The sequence below is a fragment of the Candida dubliniensis genome, chromosome 4 (genome assembly GCF_000026945.1).
Source record: "Candida dubliniensis CD36 chromosome 4, complete sequence".
Classification (NCBI taxonomy): domain Eukaryota; kingdom Fungi; phylum Ascomycota; class Pichiomycetes; order Serinales; family Debaryomycetaceae; genus Candida; species Candida dubliniensis.
The window spans coordinates 457,289-483,416 of record NC_012863.1 but is presented as its reverse complement, the minus strand read 5'-3'; the positions used below and the strand labels follow the sequence as shown (position 1 = coordinate 483,416).

Here is a 26,128-nt window from a genome sequence, read left to right as displayed (position 1 = left end):
TACGAAAGAGAGAGACAGAGAATGTAAGGAGATGTGTGTTACTAATAATAGAGATTGGTATTAATAGGAGCAAAGAAGTAAGAGAGCAGAGGAGGAGGTAGATAACATATATTGGAAACAGTAGTTAATTAGTTTTTTTTGGGGGGGGGGGGGGAATTACAAAAGTAGTCATTGGTTAATATTCGGCTGTTGTAGTAGACGTAGTAGTAGACGTAGTAGTAGGCGGGCCAAGAAAGATAAGCGGATAAAAATAGACAGAGAGAAATCCAAAATACAAAATTACTTTACTAAAAGGGAAAGATTATAAATGTTTTAGGGGCGGATCTGTACCAATCCAGAAATACCACTCATGTGCAGGAGTCTACCACCAGTACACGAAAAATAAATGTATCGATGGATAAATTAGGTAGTGTACGAGTGGATAAATAAAAAGAAATTCACAAAGATATTCCATTGTATTGGGTGAGTGAGTTACTCACTTAGTTAGTTAATTAGTTAATACGTATTATAGTAAGATTATTCTTTTTTAAGCAATCATAGCAAGTACATAATAGAATAGAGAGAGAGAGAGATTAAATTAATTAATATATTGTTAGTCAAAAAAAAAAAAAAAAACACCAACAAAAAGAAAAAGTAATTTAGTTTAGTAAGTTGGGTGGGTTTTTGTGTAATTGAAATGTGAGATAATTGCTATTTACTGGTTATTTAAAACTATTATAGTAAAGAATGAAAGACAGACATATACAGAGATAAAGAAAATTTTTATTACTCAATTCTAAAACAATACAAATTAGAAGAAAAACAAAAACAAATACACAATAACGATTAACTTAGTTTAACTTAAGTTTTTTTTTTTTTCTTCTCGTCTCTCTCTCTCTCTCTTTGATAATGGTTGAGAGTAGTGGGATGTTGTAAATTCCTCTCAAGAAGAAGAAGAAAAAAAATTTTCTTATATAAATTTGACTACTCCCCCCCCTTCTCAAGTTTTTTTTTTTCTGTCTATTTCTTCTTTCTTTTCTTTTCCTTTTTTTTTTCTTCACCAACTTTTATACATTCGCTTTATATCCTATACTTTATTAAAAATGCAATTCTCATCCGCTATCATCTTGTCCGCTGTTGCTGGTTCCGCTTTAGCCACTTACGCTAACTCCACTGTCACTGACATTGCCACCACCGTTGTTACCATCACTTCTTGTGAAGAAAACAAATGTCACGAAACTGAAGTCACCACTGGTGTCACCACTGTCACTGAAGTTGAAACCACTTACACCACTTACTGCCCATTGCCAACTACTGAAGCTCCAAAATCTTCTGTTGCTTCTAACTCCACCACCACTCCACCAGTTTCTACTGCTGAAGGTGCTGCTGCTGCTAACGCTGTCCCAGCCGTTGCTGCCGGTTTATTGGCTTTGGGTGCTTTCATGTAAGAGAGTTTATCCTTAACCTTTTTGAATTATTAATTAACTAAAGATTTGGGTTTTTTTATTTCATTTCTTCCGTTTTAAAAAAAAAATTTAAAAGGATTTACATTTTTAATAAATTATAATTATCTTATCATCAAAAAAAAATTTTAAAAAAAAACACTTGTAGTGTATAATTCTATATATCTTTTGTTTGGGAGAAGATTTCTTTGTTGTTGTGTTTTTTTTTTTTTCAAAAAATAACTCCATTTGTATATTCAAGGCTACTGAATTATATAAAGGGGTGAATATTATTACATACATCAGAAATTGACTTTCAAATTTTGTTTATTCGAATAAGAAGAATATATATTTTTATATTACTACGTTTTTTAACTTGCTTTTTTCAATGTTTGTTGTAAATAATCAATTGATTCATCATCATTCATCATCAATGATGTTTCTATTCATCTCTACTTTTCTTTGATTGTATCTTGAACAAAGTAATCGTTGTAAAGAATGCTTCTACAACGTTATATATATCTATTTCTTAATCTAGTATACGATTATTCGTAATTGTTAATGGTTTATCCCCCTCTGGCCCCCCCATCTTCCCTTTCTCCTGAAAGTCAAGAAAAAAAAAAGCGGGAAAATCAATAAAACGGCTTTGGTTTAAAAGGAAGAAGTAGAATAATATCTGATTGGTTTAGTTTAATGAAGAAATTAGAAAGGTACATTACACCCTTTTGGTGATGGTGAGCGTGGTGTGGTGTGGTGTGGTGTGGTGGCGATAATTGTTTTGGTCCAAATTTTTTTTTCTTCTTTTGGCCTTGGGTGGTGGTGAGTCGGTGCGTCAACACCTACTACTGGTACTACTACAACTTTATCTCAATAATATCTAATTTACTTATCATCTATCTTACATATGCATAATATCTCCAATGTTTATTGAAACAATTGAATCAAAAAAAAAAAAAAAGTTAAAGGTAAAGGTTAAATGTGAATAAATATTAAGTAGTTCTTCTTCTTCTTGTTGTTGTTGTTGTTGTTTAAGCATTAAATAAACTTTTCAAAGAAAGGAAGGTTTAAGTTGGTAAAGCTTTTTTGAAACAAACAATCAAACTAACTAACTAAACTTAGTCACAAGCTCTTATTGATTGTTTTCTGTATATATGCATACTTATAAATATTCAATTTATTTGATTGTTAGAAGATAAGATTCATTTAATATAGATGATAAATTCAAGGATTTATTATTATTAATAATGGAATTGAAATATACAAGTGTACTTTTTGTTTTTTTTTTGTTTTTTTTTTGTTTTTTTTGGATATGGGGTAGGAAGCTGGACATCAATGAAACAACCAATCAATCAATCAATCAATCAATCAATCAATCAATCAATCAATCAATCAATCAATCTTTTACAAACATATCAATTGTCATATGACATGAGTTAATTCAATTCAACGAAGGTTACTGGTGAATTGAATTGAATTAGGAAATTCCATTGCCTATTTAAGACATGGCCCAAAAAAAAAAACCAAACAAATAGATAAATAATCTAAAAGTTTAAAAACAAATTTCTTTTTCTTTTTTTTTTTTTTTTTTTTTTTTTTTTTTTTTTTCGTTGTTGTTGTTTGTTGTTTTCTATTGTTGTCGTGTTTCTTTCTTTAGTTTTAGTGATATCTGAAACAGATTATATCAATAGATGAATAAATCCTAACAAGATATAAATTGAAACCGTAGCATGTGTAGAACCAACTATTATAATATGTAACAACTTGAAATATGTTCATTGGCTTTCGTAATGGAAAAAAAAAAGAATTTTTTTATTAAGTTTCACATAAACCACATTCAACCAAACCAAACAAATTGGTATTTCCACTCACTTTAGGCAAAAAAAAAAAATAATAATAATAATAATAATAATATGCATCAAAAGTTTGAACTATGATGAAACTAAACCTACTAATTTTCAAATATCAACGTGGGAGGAGAAAGAGGGTTGGTCTTATTTTTTAAGTCCGTGAACGGGGGGGGGAATTAATATATATATATCTGTACTACAATCAATATGAGAGTAAATGTATGGGATTTTATAGTATAACCAGAATGTAGTTTTAATGTAATGATAATTCAAGAGATGATGAAAACTAACTGGATAATTATATTGTATAGTTTGTTCCTCTTTCTTGGTTGGGGAATTACTGTGTTTAGTAGATTATATTGTTCTGTTTCTTTTTTTTTTTTTTTTTTATTATATGAATTTTGCAACTAATTTATCACCAAAAAAAAACAACAACAACAACAATACTCATAGAATTTCCCAAATACCAAAGATATAATATCCGATTTATTCACTCTATATCATACCTTGCTATGCTATACCATTTACTTAACTGAATGACTTTTTTTTTTTTTTTTTTTTTTGAAAGATTCATATTTAAATTCCGACTTATCTGAATATAAATATCATTAATAAGAGCATTGTTTATTTTTATTAAGAACAATATTTTTTTTTTTTTTTTTTTTTGCAGGTACCCTTGAGAAAAATTGGTTGTGATTTTCAATTTTCAAAATCATAAAATTCGTAGTAAATTGATCGACCTAGTGCGTCGATACTACACAATTTGTACCCCCATCAAAAACTTCTACAAGTCTGCCCCACGCACTTCTTACCCAATCCCTATATATTATTACTAGTTTCCAACAAAATTAACCAGAAACTATTTTTTACAATAATTTAACAAATTCATACCATAAATCTAAAAAAAAAAAAACAAACACTCTTTTATTTACTTATTTATTTATTTAAACTATCTAACTTTTTTTTTTTTTTTTTTTTTCATTTTAATAATATTTTATAAGTGGCAATTTCAAATCCTCTTAATGTAATATCAACAACAACAACATCATCATCAGACAGATCATCAGAAATTTTATTATTCAATTTCAATTCTTCTAATTCATTTTCTAATCCATCAGTTTTAAACACTTTATCAATTTTCTTCAGAATTGATTTATCAATTATTAATTGTCCTTTACTATTACCACCACCTAATGATTCATAAACTCTAACAATTATTGATTTTTCATTTTTCGTCAATGATTTATATTGACTTACATCAATATCATTTTCTCCTCTTTTAATATGAGACAATATTAATGAACCATTATGATGATGATTTTTCAATCTAATAGCAGCCAATAATGATGATGATGATAAATGTGAAATTGAATCATCTATTTGATAATATGGATTTTGAATCAATTTATAATTGAAATTATAACCTGCTTTAACCGTATCAATTCCTAATGGACCATTATGAGGATATATAGCATATTCAAATTTATGAATTCCCATATCAGCTTTATTATCTGGTGCTTTAGCACTTCTTAATAATGATAATCTAATTAAATTCCCATGAATAGCTCCACCATATTTACAATTATTTAAAATTGATACTCCATAATTATATTCACTTAAATCCATAAATTTATGATGAGCAACTTCAAATTTAGCTATATCCCAAGTGGTATTCCAATGAGTTGATCGATTAGTAATACCAAATTGAGTTTCATAATTGGCTTGTAATGCCGTAGTAATTGTGGTGGGGAATTGAACTTTTAAAAATTTATAATTTTCATGCCAATTGACCGTGGATGAAAATTTAATATAATTATTATCACTACCTTCATTAGTAGTAGTAGTAGTACTACTACTATTACTCCTGTGGGGTTTATTTATACCAGCTAATGAAATAATTGTTTCAATTGATGAATTGGGTGAAATCTCATGAGTAACAATAATTGATGATTCTAATTCATCTTGAACTAAAATCTCTGCTTTACCATTATTAAGTAATTGGAATTTTTCTAATGAATATAATTCTGTATCCCAAGCAGGGAAATTTAATGGCTCATCATCAAATAAAATAAATTGATTCCCGCCAATACTACCACTACCACTACCACCTTTACCATGACTAGTTTGATTAGTGGCAGTTGTATCAATAATTTCTCGTTGATTAACTTCATCAAATAAAGAAGTAATAACCCCATTTGACGAAATCTTGGCCGTCAATAACTTGTTCGTCAAAATAAATCTACCATCATCAATTTTGGAAACACTAGCAGGATATTCAACTTTTTTGTTTATTTGACAAATTCCATCAATAGAATCAACGGAAATTCTAACTGTTTCATCATCATCATGATCTTTATCTTGAAGTGTTTTTGGGGTGGAAATACCAACATTATCTTTGATCAATTGTTCAAATAATTTAGGTGATTGTTTACGAGATACTTCAACAATTTCATTATGTCTATCCCAAGGTAAAGTATTAACAACACCACCATCACCACCACCACCACTAGTAGTACTATTATCAGTGCCAACTTTTAACGCTTCAAAAATAAGTTCATCAGCTTTTTTCAATAATTTACGCAACATAGGATATGCCTCATCATAATATACCATACCAATACAACTACCAGGTAAAACATCATGGAATTGACATAAACAAAGATCTTCCCATAAACTTTGAATTTTTGCTCCTGGATACTTGTATTTATCACCATGTTTAATACTAACTAATCCAGCAATCAATTCTAAATCATGTAATTTAATTTCACCAAATCTCATATATTTCTTAATATTGGCTTGAGTAGTATAAGTACCACGATGATATTCAAGATAAATTTCTCCAGTCCATGTAGGTAATTTCTTTCCTTGGTCTGATTTTTCTAATAAATGTTCATAAAAATCATCAACTGTGACCCCTAATTGAACTGAAGGAATTAACCCAGAATTATTAGCTAATCCACGACATCTTCTTAATTTTTCAATCATTTCTTCCGTGGGACCACCACCACCATCACCATGTCCATAAAGTAACATACCAGCAGGAACATCACGAAGATTCTTATGTTGTTGCAGTGATCGAACAACATCACCAAAATTTGCTGCCGCAGTATAAGTGTTACCAGGAGGCATATGAACCAATAATTGTGAACCATCAATCCCCTTCCAATTAAAAGTACTCAAGGGGAAACTATTAATATTATTCCAAGATAATTTTTGTGTTAAAAACCGATATATCCCTGCTAATTGACAAATTTGTGGGATTTGAGAACTATAACCAAATGTATCTGGTAACCAAAAAATATCAGATTGGAATCCAAATTCTTCTAATAAAAATCTTTGTCCTAAAACAAATTGTCTAAGTAATGATTCTCCATTAGGTAAATTTGTATCATTTTCAACCCAAGTACCACCAAGAGGAATAAATTGATTAGTAGCAAATTTCTCATGGATTTTCGATAAAATTTCCGGATGATATTGTTTTAACCATTTAAATTGTTGCATTTGTGAAGCAACAAATACATATTCGGGATATTCATCAGCAAGTTTCAATTGAGTAGTCCATGATCGAACAATTTTTCTTTTCGTTTCAGCAAATGGCCATTCCCAGGCGGTATCAATATGACAATTACCAATACCATAAACATCAATTCTTTTGTTACGTTCATTGGGATATTCATGGAAGACCTCATCAGAATTGATTTTATCACCCAACAATTGTTCTGCCAATTTACGACATTTACCAATAGAATCAACATCATTAGGATCAAATGTATTCATGATTTGTGTACAAATATCGGCAGCTTGATATTTTTGCCAATGACCTCCAGGGAATTCTCTTGTAGCATCACCAAGAATCCAAAAATCCCAAAATAATCTTCTTGCTTCTAAATTAGGAACAACTAAATGAGCACGATTCAATCGGAAATAACGATTAGGATCAGGTTCACCATCCGCACCATTACCAAACATTCCATTACAAGCAACTTCAATATAAAACAATTGTTCTTCACTAGTTCGATATTCTTTGGGAATTCGGAATAAATTACGTTGACCACCACCAGTAAAAGCTTGTAATGGTAATCCTTTATCATTATAAATTAAAGCTTCTGAATTCAGATCCCAATCAATTTCTAATGCTTCATATTTTAACCAATCTTCAGGAATTTTCAAATTAAATTTAACCCAAAAAGTTTTCCACGATGGTCCAAAATTATATCCAATACCAATATTATCCCAAGATATTTCATCAAATTTAATATCTTTAAATAATGGTCGTTGAGTTTTCCCATTGGCATCATCAGGAACTTTCCATGATTTTAAATCACGAATTTCTTGACGATGAATATCATAAAATTTGGGTAAATTCAAATTATGGAATTGTCCGCCAGTGTCAGTGAATTGTCTTAATCGATCATCATAAAGACGATCAATGGGTTTGAAATTGGGTTGAAGATTAATGTTATCGTAACCCATGATAGAAATTGTACTAGTTATAGATAAAAGGAGAATAAAACAATGTGAGGAAGAAGTTGGAAGAGCAATTGAAAGTAGTAAAAAGGAGTTGTATAGTTAATATAAGGAGGATTAAAAGAAGGAAACGAGGAGTTGACAGAAATTGTAATGTTGGTTAATTTTTTGAAACATGGGGAGACAACACTTTACCAGCAAGCTAAAGCAACAGAAAAAAAAAAGGGGGGGAGGAGGTGCGACAATCTCCAAATTCGGTAATATTACATGCAGTACTCTCACTCACGATAAGATAAAAAACTCAAACGGAGACCAGACAAAAAAAGAAGTGGCAACCAGGAATGATTTAAACTGCCATTAACCAGCTATGTTCCCATATACTTCTTGTAGTTGTAACAGTAACCAATACATACAAACAGTAATTCTCTCTCACTCTATATCCTTTTTATTAACAGCTTTTTATACATACAAACACACACATATATATATATATATATAAATCAAACTATTAAGATATACATCTCTGATTAATCAATTCAATTCTTTATTGTGTACGAACTTCACCATCTTCTTCAATATTGGCAATACCAGCAAAATCTTTAGGCAAAGCTTCAGCATGAATAGTTGGTAATTGAGCAGAAAATCCTTTGATCAAACTAAATTCATTGGTAATTTTACCTCCCAATTCAGTAATTTTTGATTTAATTGAACTAGCTTCGGAATCTGGACAAGTATCTTTTAAAGTGATAATGTAACCTTTGGAATCTGACATGGCTGATTTAGTATTAATATTTGCGGTGCTAGAAGAAGAAGTAGAAGGAGGCGAAACAAATGATCTGATGGCGGTTGCTTTGGAAATTGCTCTAAAGTTGAATAAAGTAATGATTGATATAATCGCTAATAATATTAAACCAGTTAATTTCTTATTTTGATTCATCAAAAAGGAAAAGAAAAAGAAAAAGAAAAAGAAGGTTAGATAAAATATATTTTTTTGATTCTCTTTATCTTTTTTTTAGGGGGGAAGATTATATCGCCTTCAGTAATTAATTACAGATTTTTGTGGAGTGTGTGGTAGTTGAGATTTCAATTTCAAGTTCAATTGCTCTCTAAAAATTCTCTCTCTATTTTATCACATCATATTCTATTTTTTTTTTTTTTTTTGTGTCAATAAGCATTCCACATAATTAAGTGATTTTAGTCTATACTTCACTCATATATATTCCATCCCTTCACACATATATATTCCATCCCTTCACAAACATCTAAATCTAGTAAGGATAACCATTATATTGAACAACCGTATTGAATCATTGAATTTGCTAACATAACTATTCTGTATTGCAGTTGCCACCCCCTTGCTTTCATCACACATAAACAAAACAAAATAATCACTCACAGACATTAATGTACACAGTAATAGAGAGATATTATACTCCAATTGACAGGTTTATTAATAAAATTAAAAGAAAAGGGTTTTGGTTATACACTGGGTTAATTACATTATCATTTGTATACGTAATATTTTCCATTTCTAATTTACCTTCCTTACCACCACCACCACCTTCCCCATCAAGTAAACGGAAAAAGGATAAGATGGTTTCAAAATCAACAAAGAAACGGATTGAAAATGAGGATGAAGTGGAATTGGGACCTTCTGATCCAATTATCCCTCTTGAACAGACCCATGCTAATGATCATATTATAAATTCTTGGTCAAAAAGACAATTATATCAATTTTTATTTGAAGAAAAGATTTATCCTGATGTCAATGAAGATTTGAATACAATTAAGAAACAAGTTATTGAGATTTATGAGTTTAAAAAGCAACATGGTACATTAGACAAGAAGTATATTTAATACAGCAAAAGGTAAACGACAAAACAAAAAAAAAAAGAGGAGAGACAGATATTTTTAAGTATGGGTTATATAATTGAATAACATATATATGGTGTGTAAAGGTCACAATGGTGATTATAAGGTTCATATAACCTACAAGGTATGAGTGTGGGCTTTACTCGTAGTAATAGTAACACCTTATTGACCACAGTAATAATAATAATCAAGCAAAAAAAAAAGGGAAGACTTTACATAATATATAAATAAAAGAGTTCCCTCGAACCAACTACGACAAGTTCTTGATTTTTTGTTTATCTTCTCTAATTTCAATCAAGTGTTGATAGTCTACACTGAATGATTAGCAAGTGTGGTGAACTTACCTGATTCCTGCATAGTATATTCTTACACTTAATTAGTAATCAAGACTGATCGAATCTAGATGGAATTGTCCACCACAAATGAATGGAAAGATGACTTGAATCCAATAGTTCAGAGAGTGACAAATCAATCTATGATGTATGGGAAATAGAGTACCAATGCTCTTAGTCTGGGGAGGAGAGCTTTACTATCTGAATCAAAATATGTATGCTACCCCAACTTGGTCACTGTGGCTTCACTGAACTAGATGGGGACTGGACTCGAATCACTTAGTACACGACCTTAATATTCCCGCTTTATTCGTCCTTCCTTGCTTTCTCCGATCAAACGGGGGAAGAGTTTCTTTATTATTATTTGCTTATGACACACTAACACCCACCCACAAACAGTTTAACTCCTTACCGCTCCCCCCCAAATAATTAACACCAGAAAGCAAACAAACCAGACAAAAAAAAAAAATTCCACAACGTTCCAAACTTTTTCACAGTTTGATTTCCCTCCCTTCTTTTTTTCTTTATTATCCAACACTTTTTTTTTTAAAATTCAATTCAATTATCAACATATAATTAACAATGGTTAAAGCTGGTATGTAATTCAATGCAATTGATAATAATAAGTATATTCTAATGGTTGCAAAAGAAATTATCAACTAGGTCCCGATCTCCCCCCAGCAAAAGAGTGAATTTCCAATTACCAATTGAAGTAATTTCAAATTTGCTCATAATTGTAAACTCTTTTAAAAAAATAAAATAATTCAAAAAAGAAGAAACAAGCATAAGTTTGCAACAATTAGATTGATAAAGATATCAAGTTCAATGATATTAACATATTAACCTTTTCGTTTAGTCGCTGTTGTCAGAGGTGATTCTAAAGTCCAAGGTATTGTTCGTTTTGAACAAGAATCCGAATCCGCACCAACCACAATTTCTTGGGAAATTGAAGGTAATGATCCAAATGCCTTGAGAGGATTCCATATTCATCAATTTGGTGATAATACCAATGGTTGTACTTCTGCTGGTCCTCATTTCAATCCATTTGGTAAACAACATGGTGCTCCAGAAGATGATGACAGACACGTTGGTGATTTAGGTAATATTTCTACCGATGCCAATGGTGTTGCTAAAGGTACTAAACAAGATTTATTGATCAAATTGATTGGTAAAGATTCTGTTTTAGGTAGAACCGTTGTTGTTCATGCTGGTACTGATGATTATGGTAAAGGTGGATTTGAAGATTCTAAAACCACTGGTCATGCTGGTGCTAGACCAGCTTGTGGTGTCATTGGTTTGACTCAATGAATAGATGGGCTGTCACCGCCATCCAAGAATAAGTTATAAATAGAGCAAATCAAATTCAAAACTGACTGACTGGTCTTGTTAGTAATCTTGGAAGAAAAATATAAATCTAATGTATGTTTATTTAAACCAAATATATATTATATGAAAAAAGTTGTAACTAATGTAATGACTTTTTCTCTTCTTGAATTTACAAGGGAAATTCCAACGATATTGAATGTATTTTTATATAATTTTATTAATTTAATTTAATTCAATCTATACACCAAATATAGTGTCAAATTCAACCAAAAATATCGAAAGAACTTCAACATTAATATTCAAAGTTGGTTCAAATATAATCCCCACATTCTTCAATGTCATTCGATTAATATCACTTTGTTGAATAATTTGTCTCAAAAAACTAAACACCAAATATGATAAATCATAATGAATTTTATCAACATTATTAACATCATTAAAATAATCTCTAAATATACGTGCCAAATTTGAATTCGACATCCCTCCCATTGATTGTTGTTGTTGTTGATAAGTATTATGTGAAACTAAAGCACTTAAATGATTTACTGCATTACCACCAATTATAGGAGTAGGCATTTCTCGAAGATAACTTTTGAAAAGCCCCGAAACTGTATGAATATCTGGTTTTAATGAAGATTGAAATAAATCAACATCATATCGAGTATTAAATTGATCTTTTAATTGTCGAATACTAGATGCTGATCCAGATAATCGAAATATTCCTTCTTCATAAATAGCTCCAGTTTTCATTAAAAAATCTAAACATCGATAACATACACTAGGGATTTTCTTCCCCATAAATTCATGATTAGATAATTCAAAAGCAATTTCTAATTCACTACCAAATATTTTTTTGGCAGAATCTTCATCAAGTTTCATTTGACTTAAATATTGTTGCATATTATCTTCTGATCTTGGATATCCCGAAGAAGAAGAAGTAACTGCTGTGGATAATGGTGGTGGTGGTTGTCCATTTGCAAACCCAGATGGTTGTTGTTGATGTTGTTGTTGTTGCAAATATATATTTTGACTATTTGTCATTGCTGTAGTTGGTAACAGAAGATGATTATCATCTGGTTGAAGATGTTGACCTTGTTGATCTTCTGAATCATCATTGGATGAATTAGTCTTTGTTCTAAAAGGGAAATAACTTCTCTTCTTGATTTTCTTTTGGGATTGATCATCTACAACACCCATTGTATATGTTGACAACAGATCAGCGACTGAAGCCGCTATAGATGCTGGAGTGGCAAATATATTCAGACTACCTGGTTTCAAATCATCATTGGCATGATCATACCTTGTATTTGGAGTACTCAATGAATCATAGGCATTGGATCTGTCATATTGTTGTTGAGGTGAATTTTCCACTGATTCTGATGCATCCTCAGTAAATTCAATTAATGCTGTGACCCAGTCATCTCTTTCATCATCAGATTCCGCACAAAAGAAATGTTTAGGGACTGAAGAATGTAATTTAGAAGATTTCAGTGATTCCATAATTAAAAACGCATGTCGATATCCTTTATCTTCAGCAACGGCATCTGACGATTGTCTTCCAATCTGAGCACCAGATAATTGGATTTGTTCCAATACCGGTCCACCAGGGTTTTCATATATTTCCATATAAGGACCATCAACTTGACACCAACGTATTTTCCAAGTTGCACCTAAACCTTTATAACGACGTACAAGGAAACCTTCCTTTCTAGCCCCACTTTTAAAATCATCTAAAGGATTAACAAAATCTAATGATAAAAATCGACAAATATAATATAAGACCATACGTGGGATATGTGGCATGACAAATATCGAATTGAAATAATTCTGTAACGCCAATTTTCTGATTTCAATTTTTGCTGGAGTCGAACTGCAAAATAATTGTTTATCTGGTAACGGAGGTAACCCAAAATATTCTACAATTGGCCGTATTTCTGAATCAAACGTAACCAATTGGGAAAAAGTTTTACGTATTTTCCACATTTCTTTATTTGTTTCTCGATCATTGATTGTAATAGTAACGTTTGGATCGTCACTTTTTTTCAGGGTTTGGTTCATTAGATCAACATGAATGGTACTAATAACTGAAATAAATATTGTATGAAATTCATCTGGTTTAATAAACAATGATGATTCATCCATATCTGTTTTCGGGGTGTGTAAAACATTGAAACTGGACCCAGGAGTTTGTGGTGCACTATTAATGTTATATGATGAGGTAGTTGGAGTTCGAACTGTTGGTCGGGGTGTAGCTGGACTATCATAAACTGTTGTTAATTGATAAGAATCACCAGCCAGTCTGCTTGATTGATTCAGTAAATTCAAAGTTGGGTGTGGTTTAGAGTTTGAGTTTGATTTTGGTGGCGGTACAGGAGGAATCTGTTCATTATTAGATGTCAGCATTTCATATGGAGGTGCTAATTGAGACTTGATATTGGTATCACTTTGTATTTGTGGACTGGTATCATATTGCGATGAAGGTGACTTAAGCTCGACCGGCGAACTAATATTAGATGCTGCTGTTTTCAACGATGTAGGAGGTGCTAGGTCAACAGCACTATTGTTATTAGGCTTTGTTTGCAAATTTGGTGGTTTAATTCGCGAGGATTTATAGGTAGAACCCACACTACTACTACTTCTAGCAATACCTTTACTTTGAGAATATATTTTTGATACCCCACTTGATGCAGTACCACCAACAGTACTAGTGCCAGTAGTAGTACCAATACTAGAACCAGAAACATCCAGTTGTGATTTCGTACTTTCCATTGTACTGAATTTACTTTCCCCTGTTTCATTAATCTTACCAGAATCAATTGAATCAACTGTTCCTATAGTTGTATCCACCCCCGCTTTACTATCAAAAGTGTTATTCATAGTATCATTCTTCAGTGTATTACCCATGTCAACTTCCAAATCAGGTGATTTAATAGATGCAAACTCACTTGCTCTTCCAACACCGTTTGTTTGAAATGACGATGACAAAGTGCTTCCATTAGAATCTGAATTAGGAATTTGTGATGGAGTAGATGATTCAAGGGAAATATATGAAGCTTTCTTATCGGAAGATTTGGTGTCATTAGAGTTACGTCTTCTTCTAGATGATCTTAATGGTACCTCTTGTGGCACAGAGTTAGCAGGAGCACCCGTAATATTCTCATCGAACAATTGCTTTTGCACAGAAAGTGTCTGTTTAGTTGGTGACGACTGGATACTGTTATTGCTGATGGATCGTTGTGGTGATTTTGGTATTGTTACTAAAGTTGGAGACAATGCACCTGATACGCGTTTAAAACTAACTTCAGTTGCAGTGGATGCCTGAGACACAGGCTCTGGTTCTGGTTCTGGCTCTGCATTGTCAACTGATGATTTTTGTGATAGTGGTGGTGTTCTATTGTTGATCGAATCTAATGTCAACTTACTACCATTAGATGACTTGAGTTGATTATTTAATTTTTCAATAATTTTCTTTTGTCGATCAACTAATGCTTTCAACTCTTGATTCTCCAATAATAATTGGTCAATATATTGAGCGTCACTTAATTCCGATCGTTCAAATTTTGAATCTGAACTTGTGTATTCATGACGAGAGTTTTGGGAGATAGACCTTGCCGTTAATGTAGTTGGTTTCAACATGGCATCAATAACTTGTAATGTTTCCTGGAAATATTAGTCAAACAAAACAAAACAAAACAAATAAATAAATAAAATAAATTCCCTGTAGTGGTGGTAGTTTGATGAAAGTTTTCTGTAAATCTCTAACTTATAATAGATAAATATGTATGAAATACTAAACTGTTTTAATATAATGCTTTATTTATTTTTTCTTCCCTCGTAATTTGTTTATGATAATATATATATATATATATATAGATATATCCATATATACCAGTTCCAGTATGAAAAAATAGAGAATACCAAAAGGAATTTGAGTTGTAATGGTGGATTCTAGTTGTAGATGAAAAATTGTATTGGAATTTGAACCTTTTAAGGAAAGTCGTGTTTTCTTTTTTTTTTTTAAAGTTCTCTCTTCTTTTTTTTTTTGAGCATATCCACGCCAATTGTTTTATACTCTCTTTCAGTCACTAATAAGAATAATATATTATTACGTATCAGTTTTATTATCTTGGTTGCTGCTATTATTATTTCTATATAGACCAGCACAGTCAATATATACAGAAATATATTACACATTTTAATAACAAGTCACATCATCAACTTTCAGTAATAATATATACAATTTTTTTTTGTTTTAACAGAGTTTCCCTTGAATTATTATTTACTAATTATCTTTAAGGTTCAATGAAAGTCAAATGGAAACAAAATACTTCATTTTTTGTATAATCAGTATTGTTTTCTCCAATTTAATTAGTTTTTAATTACCGTATATAATTAATATACTACTACTATTGTTACTATTTACTTTATCCAAATAGTTAGAATCCAATTGTTCATATAATCGTCCTCGTTTAGAAATTCACATTAGATAATTTAATTTAGTCCTGTGCTATTGTTATGCGTGTGGGGGGGGGGGGGGAAATAACACCTACGATAGTAAAAAATAATATGGATTTAAATTTAAATAATCCAATACAAAACTAAATTATATAACATCAACAACAACAACAACAAGTGGCCATATATATATGTTGGAACAAAATTGATTTAGTCTGGTCTGGTCTCAATACGCATATGACTGCCCAAGATTCATTTTCAAATATGTGTGTTAAGAGTAAAGATCTCCTGGAACCTATCAACACAGGATTCTTTTTCTTCTATTATTAATTAATTACTACTACTCCACAAAATAACTATAATTACACAAATTAGGAAATATTCTATTTGAAATTGGTTAGCTTCCATCTAGATTTGGACAAAAACCAACTAATTGTTAGGAACAACAACAAATAACATATCATACTATTATTATATGGCGTGTGTTATCTCATGCTGTACCATTTCTTAAATTCCAACCAGCCCAATTCAAAACAGATGGTGGTGATCAACTACGAGATTGATCTATCAGTTGCTACCAATCCACGATCACCTACAATTATTACATCTCTTTACAGTAATTCTCTTTTTTGATATATTCATTTGTTGTTTTTCGTTTTACATTCTAATCAAAAATACTTCTATATATACATTCGAGGTTCTAATATACTCTATATATTGGATACTTTCTTGTAATATGACCGTGTGTGTCTCATAACTTTCCTGTCATCTTCAGGGTCTTTTCTTATTGGACTATCCACTTCAACTGCTTTTCCTCTGGAATCCATCAATTCTTTCACCATTTTATTCATTGGCCTATTCAGTTGTTTAGTTTGATCATCATAAACATAATTTGTCGGTAATATCGCATTGGGCATCATGGCTCTACCCAATTTAATTACTTCATTGGCCCAAATTGTTATATCACTTTGTGGTTTTTTATATGGGGTCCAATTTTTTTTACATCCTTTAACTAATTCTTTCATAACTTGTTGTGATCCCCAGGAATGATTCCATAAAAATTCATCATCATTATTTAATCCAATTAAATGTGAAAATATACCTGTTGAAAGAGCACCGTCCGAATATCCACCTTCTAAAAATGATAATACTTTGCCATTGGTATGAATTTTGGCTAATTTAACTACATCTTTAGTGAATGTTGAATAAAATGACGTGGGGACATTGATCCCATGTCGTTGCATTTGAGGGTTTTCATATTGTGATGCATCAAACCCAGCACTAATGGCAATCAAAGGTTTAAAAGGAGGAGGTGGTGTTGGCTTAGTTAATGGCAGATTAAACAAATGTGGTTTCAACAAGTATTTGTTATATTTACCCAAATTCTCAATATATTCTTCATATTCTTGTTCATATTGCTTTTTGGCACTGTTTAAAAATTGATTAGCTCTATTCAATATCGCAACGTATTTGGTTTGATAATGTTTATAAAATTCATCTTCATTGCTCCATTCTTGCAAATGGACATTCCATATATTGAGATCATGATCCATAATACAAGTAGACGCATTTTTAATATTCTCCTTTGTTGCATAACCAATTTCAGTGGGATATGATTTGATATCATGGATTGAAAAATAGCCAACTTTAGGATAAGTAGCAAATCTTTTCCCATAATCATCACGTGGATTCAATTTAGGATCAACTATTTCATCTTCTTCTTGTTGACCATAATCTCCAGTAAACCCTGCTCGTTCCCAACATATATCTTGTGATCCATCACCATGATGCAAATCAATATCTAAAATGGCACAATGAGTTACGCCATATTGTTCAAATGCATATTCTATACCTATTTGAACATTATTCAATAAACAAAACCCACTAGGTAAACAAGCATGACTATGATGCCCTGGTGGTCTAATGACAACAAATGCAAGATTGTGATTCTCTTTCTTTCTTTTCAGAAATAAAGAATCAATGGCGGTTTCAATGGTTCCAATCACTCCTTCTATAGCGTTTATAGTTTTGGGAGTCAAGTAAATATCTCCAACATTCCAATCTTCTGGTACTTCCAATTCGTCATTATTCAATTTTTCATGTGATTCGAGACACAATTCAAACAATTTTTTCGGCCAATTACGACCATGAATTTTACGAACATGCGATGAAAATACCGAACCTCGCTTGGTCGAGTTTGTCACTTTATAATAAAAGGGAAACATTGATACCGCTGATGCAACACCAATACAACTCGCTAATAATCTTTGTGGACGTTCGAAAATTGTCGATAAATATGATTTAGTGACCCATTTTCTCCCGAAAGCATGTTCTGCAGAGTATGGTGATAGTACAATTAATGTTTTATTCGAGTCATGAATAAATCTAGGTGATTCCTTTTCAATATGTGGGTTGGAACGTAAAAATTCGTCAAATGCATGATTATATTTAGTTAATGATTCATCGAGTAATACTGATGGTTTCAAAATAGCATCAAATTTAGGGTCAAGTTTCTGTTGATTATAATATTCCTCTAATCCCGGAGAACCAGTTTTTTTAAATGCAGTGATTTTAGGAAGTAAACTGTATCGTCTTTTGGTTTTGAATTTGGGGATTTGCTCCAGGATTTGTTCATTTTCTTCCAATTCCTCAATATCAACAATGCTGGCATCCCTTGTATAGTTTATACTGTTTATGGTAGTATGGGGTAAAGTGGTATGGTCTATAGAAATGTCATTATCTTCATATTCAGTTGTTGTAGGACGAATACTCAATGTCGTTTCAAATGCTTCAATTAATGAATCTTCACTATCATTATCATGATTCGATAGGGTATTTCTTGAAGTCGACATTACAATAAACCCACCCCAATAAAGAAAGAAATAAGTGTTTTCAATTTTCTTTTGGTGAAATAGTAGTTTAAATTTTGTTGAATTTGTTTTGTTGCTATTTTTATGCACCGACCAGATTCGGGATCAGATCAAGATCGAGAGAAGAAGTAGAATAGGAAACAAAATTAAAAAGAATAAAAAAAAAAAACTAAAAATCGAACGCTTTTTTTTTTTTTGGGAACGTAACCGAAAACAAAGAGAAACAGTTTGCTTTAAATAATACGAAAGGTTGTCAATATGTAAACCTATTGTTTCACAATATGTCATCAAATTGAATGACCAATTTCATTCATTCTACTCTTACAGAAAGCAAGGACTTGAATGATGATGTAAGAAGGAATTCTTATATCAAATTATAGATTCTTCGATGAAAAGAGTTTTCTGCAACAATATTGTTATTAATGTTGTTTTGGTTTTCCACTTTTCAAGTATTTAAATTGATTGCTATTACAATTCTCAAAGGGGGGGGGATGTGATGATGGAAGAAGAAGATTTAATATAAAACAATCCGCAAAATGCACCGAACCGAAACAAAACAAAACAAAACGAGATTTTGAAACAGAATTCATTTAGTCGCGTTTAATTGTGATGCAAAAAGAAGCAACTACGTATATTGATCTTTGAAAAACCACGTGATACGTTTTTCTTTTCCTTTTATTCTAGTAACATCAATAATGTCTCAGTTTTTAAGACACAAACAGAATAACTCTACAACTCCACTAAGGACAACCAGAAGATAGCTATATATATATTCAGTCTTTCTTATTAATCGAATAGTTTTAGTATATGCTTGGCTTGATTTCTTGTGCCAACCTTGGTGTTTCGCCAACGTTGTGTTTTCTCTTTTTCAACACATTTTCTATAAAAGCCTCACCTGCTTTATACGATGATCTGACTAATGGCCCACTTGCAACATAAAGGAATCCCATATCCAACGCAGTGTCACGCCAATAATCAAATTTTTCTGGTTTAATGTACTCAACAACCTTCATATGTCTTTTTGTTGGTCTCATATATTGACCAAAAGTTACCACGTCACATCCAATTTCACGTAAATCTCTTAATGTTTGCTTCACTTGGTCATCTGTTTCACCAAATCCAAGCATTAGCGAAGTTTTGGTTATCAAAGATGAGTTTGTTTGTTTGGCCCTTTCCAAAACAGCCAATGATTGACGGTAAGTAGCACGACGGTCTCTAATATGAGGAGTCAAAGCTTCCACAGTTTCCAAATTATGAGCATACACATCTAAGCCTGAATTAGCCAATATTTCAACCATGGATAAATCACCTCGGAAATCACCTCCCAATACTTCAACGAGAATCTGTGGAGCCTTTTGCTTTATCTTTTGCACGGTTTCTGCCAAATGTCTAGCCCCACCATCAACTAAATCATCTCTATCAACTGTTGTTAAAACAACATATCCTAACCCCCATCTACTAATGGCTTCAGCAGTGTTTTCTGGTTCCATTGGATCTGGGGCAGCCGGTTTACGGTTAGTCTTTACCGAACAGAATCGACATCCTCTAGTACACGTATCACCCAAAAGCATAATTGTGGCAGTAGCTTCAGATTTCTTACCACCCCAACATTCCCCAATGTTGGGACACTTAGCTTCTTCACACACAGTGGCTAATTTTAATTCACGTACATCTTTCTTCACATTATGAAATGATTTCCCTTTTGGAATAGGAACTTTTAACCAACTAGGCAACTTGGCATTTGGATCCTTTCTTGCTGTTTCCAATGGATCCTCCAACATGTCTTTGGCTTTCCCACTGACGAAATCATCAAATGATGGTCCTTTATTCAATTCATCGGTGAAAATTGTTCTTCTTCTTTTCGTCTTTACCACAGTAGATTCGGTGGCATCTGTAGCTAGTGTCCTTATAATGGCTGTAGGATATAGTCTTCTCAAAATTATAGAGTTTCTTGTAATCATTTTTGCTAGTTATAGGGTTGTAAAGAAGATTTAATTCAAGTTTTTGGTGGTTTTTCTTAAATAAGGCAAAAAAAAAAGTTACATCTTCGGAAGACTGTACAGATTTTTTATGTGCCTTCTTGTTTGTTCATCTCACGACCACAGAAGAAAAAATGAAGAGGCCATACTACTTTTGATCCGAGTTAAAGTGTACAACGAAGTCAAAAAGAGAAAAGCGCCGGGGCAGTCTGAATATTTGACTTCATACAGTAAAAAAGGTTACAACCAATTACTGATTGAGAATTGATAACCACAGCGAATTGTGGTAGTGGTAGTGGTAGTGGTGGAGGAGGAGCTTTTTTAGGGATACAGAAATGCAACACAACAGCTGCCAATTTTGTTGCTACAACAAACAGAACGGTCATGTTAATGCTTTATTTCAGTTTTTAACTATGCCTGTGTATTAAAGAAGAAAACTAGTAATTACCATCAAAAGAAAAAGAAAAAATAGTATAGAAAATGTATCTCTTGTAACTACTTAAACTCAAAGTAAACGATGAATTTCTTCATCTTTGAATTGATCTAAACTGTCCAAGTTATCCCACCATTTGAATAAGAAAGATTGGCAAATCAATTTAAACCATGGTGTAAACACCAAGGAATCATCTTCAAACATGGCTTTCAATTCGTCAGCATTGACATACTTGAAATCTCTAACTTCATTATAATTAGCATTAACAGTGATTTCATTTTTAGTTTTCAAAATCAATATATAATCAATTTCGTGTTCTCCCCATTTGGAAGATTCGTCACCACTTGCTGATTTATAATGGATTCTAGTCAAATATGTGAAATTTTCTATTGGACAATCTGAGAATGGTATTCCCAATTCGTGCTCCAATTTTCTTTGTGCAGCAACTTTAGCACCCTTAACTGCATTGGTCAAATCGTTCACATCTTTTGATCCTTCCAATGATGAATCAACACCTAATTCGCTTGGAACACATAAAGGATGAGAGCAACAAGTGTTTGTCCACATATTTGCAAAAGTGATTTTTTCATCAGCTCTTTGTTGTAATAATAATTTCCCATCTTCATTAAACAAAAACACAGAAAATGCACGGTGTAATAACCCAGCATTGATATTATCCATTATGTGACACAATTTTTTTGTTCCTGCACCAACTGGCTTGTCATCATAATCTAAAACAATACATAATTCTTCCATTAATCTAATTTGTTCTTCATCATGACCATCAAATAAATCAGAATCACTACTGTCAGATCCAGCAGATCTTGGAATACCAGAAATTTTCTTCAATGGGGTGACTTCCGGCCATTTGCTTAAAATATCTTGATTAGAAAGGCTAGCAACTAATTTGGCGTATTCTGATGACATATTATACAATATAACTTTGTAAAATCCAAAACCAAGAGTGAAAAAATGGAAACAAAAACAAAAAAAAAAAAGAAAAAATGTTCAGATAAAATCGATCAATTGGAAGAATCTATTGAACGCAATCGCAGCAACAAGATAATATGAATAGACCAATGAGATTTAACTAGTACAATAGTTGATGATATGCTTTGTATCTAAGAATGAGAATTCAAAATTTTTTGCTTTTAAATTTTTCAGATTTTCAGAATTTTTTTTTTGTTGTATTTACAATCAAGTGGTGGTTGGGCAGTTGGGTGGTTGTATGGCTAGATTCTCTAACATCCATATATAGTTATGCTAAATTTCTGGTTAAGAAGAGTTCAACGTTGTAAAACAGTACTTATTTTAATTAGTACAGAATCAATATTTGTCCACCAGTAAGCATAAATATTTTACTACTCTCTCAGATCCAATTAACGAGCCTAGTGGTGTTGTTGTAGATCTGATACATCTTTGTCGTATAAATCTCAATTAACCATTACAAACTAAAATGTCCTCGACCAAAAAAACAAAAAAAAAAAAAAATTAACTTCAAGTCGTGGCGATACCAATCACATTGCCAACTTTTTTTTTTTACGGTCTTAAAATTTTTCAGACAAAGCACACGTCGATCAAAACTTGAACAAAATTTTCATTCTAATTTGTACAAACAGAAAAACCCTTGGTTACTTTCACAACTACCACTATCACCACCATTGTATAACTACTATACGATTCACACATTTACACATATTTAGCAAACTTGTCATTTTGTTGTAGGTGTTTACTTGTATTTTCTTAATTTGGTTTCTTTTGTTTGTTCCCTCCCCGTTCATCTCCATTAGGTGTTTAACTTTTAAGTGTAATTTTTTTTTTGTTCTGCTTCCAAGCCATCATGTCAACCGTTAAATCTGCTACTACTTCTACTTCGGCTCCTCAAAGAAGAAGAGAAATCAAACGTCCAGATGATAAAGCTATCAAGGAAGAAATTGAAAAGTTGAAAAATGAGATTAAAAAATTAGATCTCACCAACAACGAAATCAATGCTCAAATCGCCAAAGCTCAAATCGATCAAAAAGTCATGGACAAGAGAAACAAATTGCAAACTGAATTGAAGTCTTTGATTGCCAAACAATCTCAAGGCAAAAACGAACGTCAATTAATCAATGACCAAATCAAGACAATTGATGCATCCATGAAGAAAAGAATTGCTGAAATTCAACAACAAACCTCCAAAAACAACTTTAAAAATGTTGCTGAAATTGATTCTAGAATCAATTACTTGGACGGATTGATTGATGCTGGTAGTTTGAAATTGGCCGATGAAAGAAGATTTGTCAAGGAAATGTCGTCTTTACGTAAATTACGTAAGGATTTCGGATCAATTGAAAAAACCCAAGAATTGATTGATCAAGACAAAGCCAAGATTGCCGAATTGAAAAAGAAATTGTCTGCTACTCATAACAAGGAAATTCAAGCTCAATTCGAAACCATTCAAAAGGAATTGGATGCTATTAACGAATCGAACAAGACCATCATTTCCAAAAGAGATGAATTACGTGACAAAAGAACTGAGATCAAAAAGCAAAAAGATGCCAAATATGAACAAATTAGAAAAATCAGAAGTGACTTTGATGAAAAATTTGCTACTTTTAAGAAACAATTAGCCGAAGAAAAGAAGAGACGTGACGAAGAATACAAGCAAAGATTATTGGAAGAAAAACAACAAAAAAAGAAGGAACAAGCTGAAAAGGAATTAGCTGAAGCTTCCATTCCAGCTTTCACCGAGGAAATCAATTCTATCCACACTTTATTATCTTACTTTGACCCATCTTATGTCAAACCAACTAAGAAGACCGAAACCAACGGAACTTTACCAACTAACAACAACATTAGAAAAGTTGAATTTCCTGAAGATGTTGTTGTTATCAAAAAGGAACAAGAAGAGTTCTTTGCTGGTACCAAAGGTAAAAAGGGTAAACAACACCAAAAGAAATCCGCCAAACACAAGCATTTCACCGTTGCTCCTGAAGTTGTTGTTGCTTTAAGTGACTTGACCATTGCTTTCCCAACCAAAGAAGAGGAAGTTCCAGAAACCATCAAGACTTTGAAAGAAACCTTGACTGCTCTTGAAGAGAAGCAAGAAGAACAAACCAAAGTCAACATTGAAAGAGCCAAGGCCAGAATTGCTAAATTAGAAGCAGAGGAAGAAAAAGAAGAAGAAGAATCTGAAGCTGCTACTACTGCTACTGAAGAAGAAACAGACCAAAAAGTTGAAGCTTGAATATAGATTTTTTTTTTTTCTACTAATGCTATTTTTCAGTAACTTTATATTGTTGTTCCGTAAATAGTTTTATTTTGAGTTGTAAAATAATCACCCAAAAATAAAATAAAAAAAAAGACAGATAATAAATCAAATGTATTACAGTGACTATATATACCATGACTTTTCATAGAGTGATATTAATAAACGTATTTTATTTGATTTCAAGAATATAGCGCTAACCTACAGAATGTTCGCTGTGGAGTAAAATAGTTAGCATTTTACACGACAATTCTAGCAGAAATCTTCTGACGTTGTCAACGATGAGCAGTGAAAAATTTTCACCAGAAAACTTTTCTTTGATACTTTTTCTTTTTAGAAATTTGAGGTTTAAGAGGTCAGTTTGGAACATTCTACGTTAAAGATTGCAGCTGATAGGATTAGAACATATTATCAGTGTCTATATTTAATTACTGAGTAGTTTTATTCTGTTTAATAAACTTTCTTTTTATATTTATAATATTTTGTATTGTATCTTTGTACTACGTGCATTAATACCTACATCTATTGTTAGATATATTGCTATTGCGGATCCTGCGACTTCCCAACACTGTTTCGCATACCTACGCAGGCGAACACAGAATAGTGAGATCAGAGGAGAAAGGAAAAAACGAGGAAAAAAAAAATATTTCGATGAGATGAAAAATTCATTGCAATAGATCCTCGATAAACCTAACCACGAGTTCATCAACACCATGGCTAAAAGAAAGGCAACAGAATCGGAACCTTTACCAACTAAGAAACCATCAAAGTCAGTTTCCGAAACAACAGTTTCAATATGTATACCTTCAACAGTGATTTCCCCGAAGAACGCCTATAATTTGCAACAAATAACCAACATCATATATCAAATTGCTAAAGCCTGTACCATTTATAAAGTCGCTGAAATCGTAGTGTTTGATGTACCTGAATTAAACAACGAACAAGAAGATGTTAAGCTGACTGTTGTTGTTGGGAGCAAAGTCAAGTTTGTTGAAGATGAGCCTGAAAAGAGTCTTGCAAGTCCGAACAAGAAATCCAGTGTTAATGGGGACGATGTATCTCCTTCATTGTTAGTAGCCAGTTTATTGCAATTCTTTATCACTCCACCATACCTTGTGAAAACAATGTTTTCCAGTCACTTAAATTCCAAATTTAAAAACATACTTCCGAAATTCACATATGCTTTCAAATTACCGAAAATAACCACTTTACCATTTATGCAAAATAATCAAGTATACAAGGTTCTCAAAGAAGGTATGATAATACCACGAGAAACACCATTGATGAGAAAGAAGAATAAGAAAACCAAGTCGGACCACAAAATCACTGTTAGTAAATATGTTAATATTGGAGAGAAAGAGGCATTGAAACTAGAAATTAAACGGGAAATCCCCATATATTCTCGTGTAACGGTTGACTTGAAAAACAAAACTGTTGTTTCCCCATTGCAAGCCTATGGAGTTATTGGTCATAAAGCCGCCTTTGGTTATCATGTGAGAATGGCTAGTGAGTTCAACAAGATATTCACCCAATCACCAATTTCTGATGGTTATTCAAGCACAATATATGTAAACTGTGATGATTATTTTGGCAACAACAATAAAATAAAGGAATTGGATAATCTACTGACTTTCAAAGAGGCCACAGGAAATGTATTGATGGTGTTGGGTAACTATAAAGATCTACAAGCTGGATTTAAAGCTGACTCTTCAAATGTATTTCAAAATGTTGAAAATGTTGCCCAGTTGTTTGATTCCAAATTGAATATCCCTGATGGATGCAGAATAGAAGATGCCATCTTAATTAGTTTAGCAAAAGTTATAGAGTAGTAGGAAATCCACATACATATAAGTAATAGACTGTTGGTAGTGTAATC

At 32.0% G+C, this 26,128-nt stretch overlaps 11 protein-coding genes across 11 annotated transcripts, besides 1 other annotated feature; 5 read left to right on the top strand and 6 right to left on the bottom strand. All coding sequences in view use genetic code 12, as the record gives it.

The window, feature by feature from the left end:
• Nucleotides 1-1,082: 1,082 nt before the first annotated feature.
• Nucleotides 1,083-1,427, top strand: CD36_42250 (cell wall mannoprotein, putative; the record flags this gene model as incomplete). The annotated part of the gene is made up of 1 exon (XM_002419845.1): nt 1,083-1,427. One exon carries the CDS (start codon nt 1,083-1,085, stop codon nt 1,425-1,427), a length of 345 nt encoding a protein of 114 aa, XP_002419890.1.
• Nucleotides 1,428-4,246: 2,819 nt separating this feature from the next.
• On the bottom strand, nt 4,247-7,741 carry CD36_42240 (alpha-mannosidase, putative; the record flags this gene model as incomplete). Its single annotated transcript, XM_002419844.1, has 1 exon — nt 4,247-7,741. One exon carries the CDS (start codon nt 7,739-7,741, stop codon nt 4,247-4,249), a length of 3,495 nt encoding a protein of 1,164 aa, XP_002419889.1.
• Nucleotides 7,742-8,279: 538 nt separating this feature from the next.
• Nucleotides 8,280-8,672, bottom strand: CD36_42230 (protease B inhibitor, putative; the record flags this gene model as incomplete). The annotated part of the gene is made up of 1 exon (XM_002419843.1): nt 8,280-8,672. One exon carries the CDS (start codon nt 8,670-8,672, stop codon nt 8,280-8,282), a length of 393 nt encoding a protein of 130 aa, XP_002419888.1.
• A 467-nt stretch (nt 8,673-9,139) lies between these two features.
• On the top strand, nt 9,140-9,592 carry CD36_42220 (uncharacterized protein; the record flags this gene model as incomplete). The annotated part of the gene is made up of 1 exon (XM_002419842.1): nt 9,140-9,592. The coding sequence occupies one exon, from the start codon at nt 9,140-9,142 to the stop codon at nt 9,590-9,592; it is 453 nt and encodes a 150-aa protein (XP_002419887.1).
• Nucleotides 9,593-10,521: 929 nt separating this feature from the next.
• On the top strand, nt 10,522-11,247 carry CD36_42210 (Cu, Zn, superoxide dismutase, putative; the record flags this gene model as incomplete). Its single annotated transcript, XM_002419841.1, has 2 exons — nt 10,522-10,534; nt 10,796-11,247. 2 exons carry the CDS (start codon nt 10,522-10,524, stop codon nt 11,245-11,247), a joined length of 465 nt encoding a protein of 154 aa, XP_002419886.1.
• A 255-nt stretch (nt 11,248-11,502) lies between these two features.
• On the bottom strand, nt 11,503-14,901 carry CD36_42200 (Rho GTPase-activating protein (RhoGAP), putative; the record flags this gene model as incomplete). Its single annotated transcript, XM_002419840.1, has 1 exon — nt 11,503-14,901. The coding sequence occupies one exon, from the start codon at nt 14,899-14,901 to the stop codon at nt 11,503-11,505; it is 3,399 nt and encodes a 1,132-aa protein (XP_002419885.1).
• A 1,529-nt stretch (nt 14,902-16,430) lies between these two features.
• Nucleotides 16,431-18,572, bottom strand: CD36_42190 (histone deacetylase, putative; the record flags this gene model as incomplete). The annotated part of the gene is made up of 1 exon (XM_002419839.1): nt 16,431-18,572. The coding sequence occupies one exon, from the start codon at nt 18,570-18,572 to the stop codon at nt 16,431-16,433; it is 2,142 nt and encodes a 713-aa protein (XP_002419884.1).
• Nucleotides 18,573-19,390: 818 nt separating this feature from the next.
• On the bottom strand, nt 19,391-20,551 carry CD36_42180 (lipoic acid synthetase, mitochondrial precursor, putative; the record flags this gene model as incomplete). The annotated part of the gene is made up of 1 exon (XM_002419838.1): nt 19,391-20,551. The coding sequence occupies one exon, from the start codon at nt 20,549-20,551 to the stop codon at nt 19,391-19,393; it is 1,161 nt and encodes a 386-aa protein (XP_002419883.1).
• A 523-nt stretch (nt 20,552-21,074) lies between these two features.
• CD36_42170 (isopentenyl diphosphate:dimethylallyl diphosphate isomerase (IPP isomerase), putative) lies at nt 21,075-21,929 on the bottom strand (the record flags this gene model as incomplete). The annotated part of the gene is made up of 1 exon (XM_002419837.1): nt 21,075-21,929. One exon carries the CDS (start codon nt 21,927-21,929, stop codon nt 21,075-21,077), a length of 855 nt encoding a protein of 284 aa, XP_002419882.1.
• A 913-nt stretch (nt 21,930-22,842) lies between these two features.
• Nucleotides 22,843-24,231, top strand: CD36_42160 (nuclear segregation protein, putative; the record flags this gene model as incomplete). The annotated part of the gene is made up of 1 exon (XM_002419836.1): nt 22,843-24,231. The coding sequence occupies one exon, from the start codon at nt 22,843-22,845 to the stop codon at nt 24,229-24,231; it is 1,389 nt and encodes a 462-aa protein (XP_002419881.1).
• A 230-nt stretch (nt 24,232-24,461) lies between these two features.
• Nucleotides 24,462-24,848: a mobile genetic element.
• Nucleotides 24,849-24,965: 117 nt separating this feature from the next.
• On the top strand, nt 24,966-26,081 carry CD36_42150 (uncharacterized protein; the record flags this gene model as incomplete). The annotated part of the gene is made up of 1 exon (XM_002419835.1): nt 24,966-26,081. The coding sequence occupies one exon, from the start codon at nt 24,966-24,968 to the stop codon at nt 26,079-26,081; it is 1,116 nt and encodes a 371-aa protein (XP_002419880.1).
• Nucleotides 26,082-26,128: the final 47 nt, after the last annotated feature.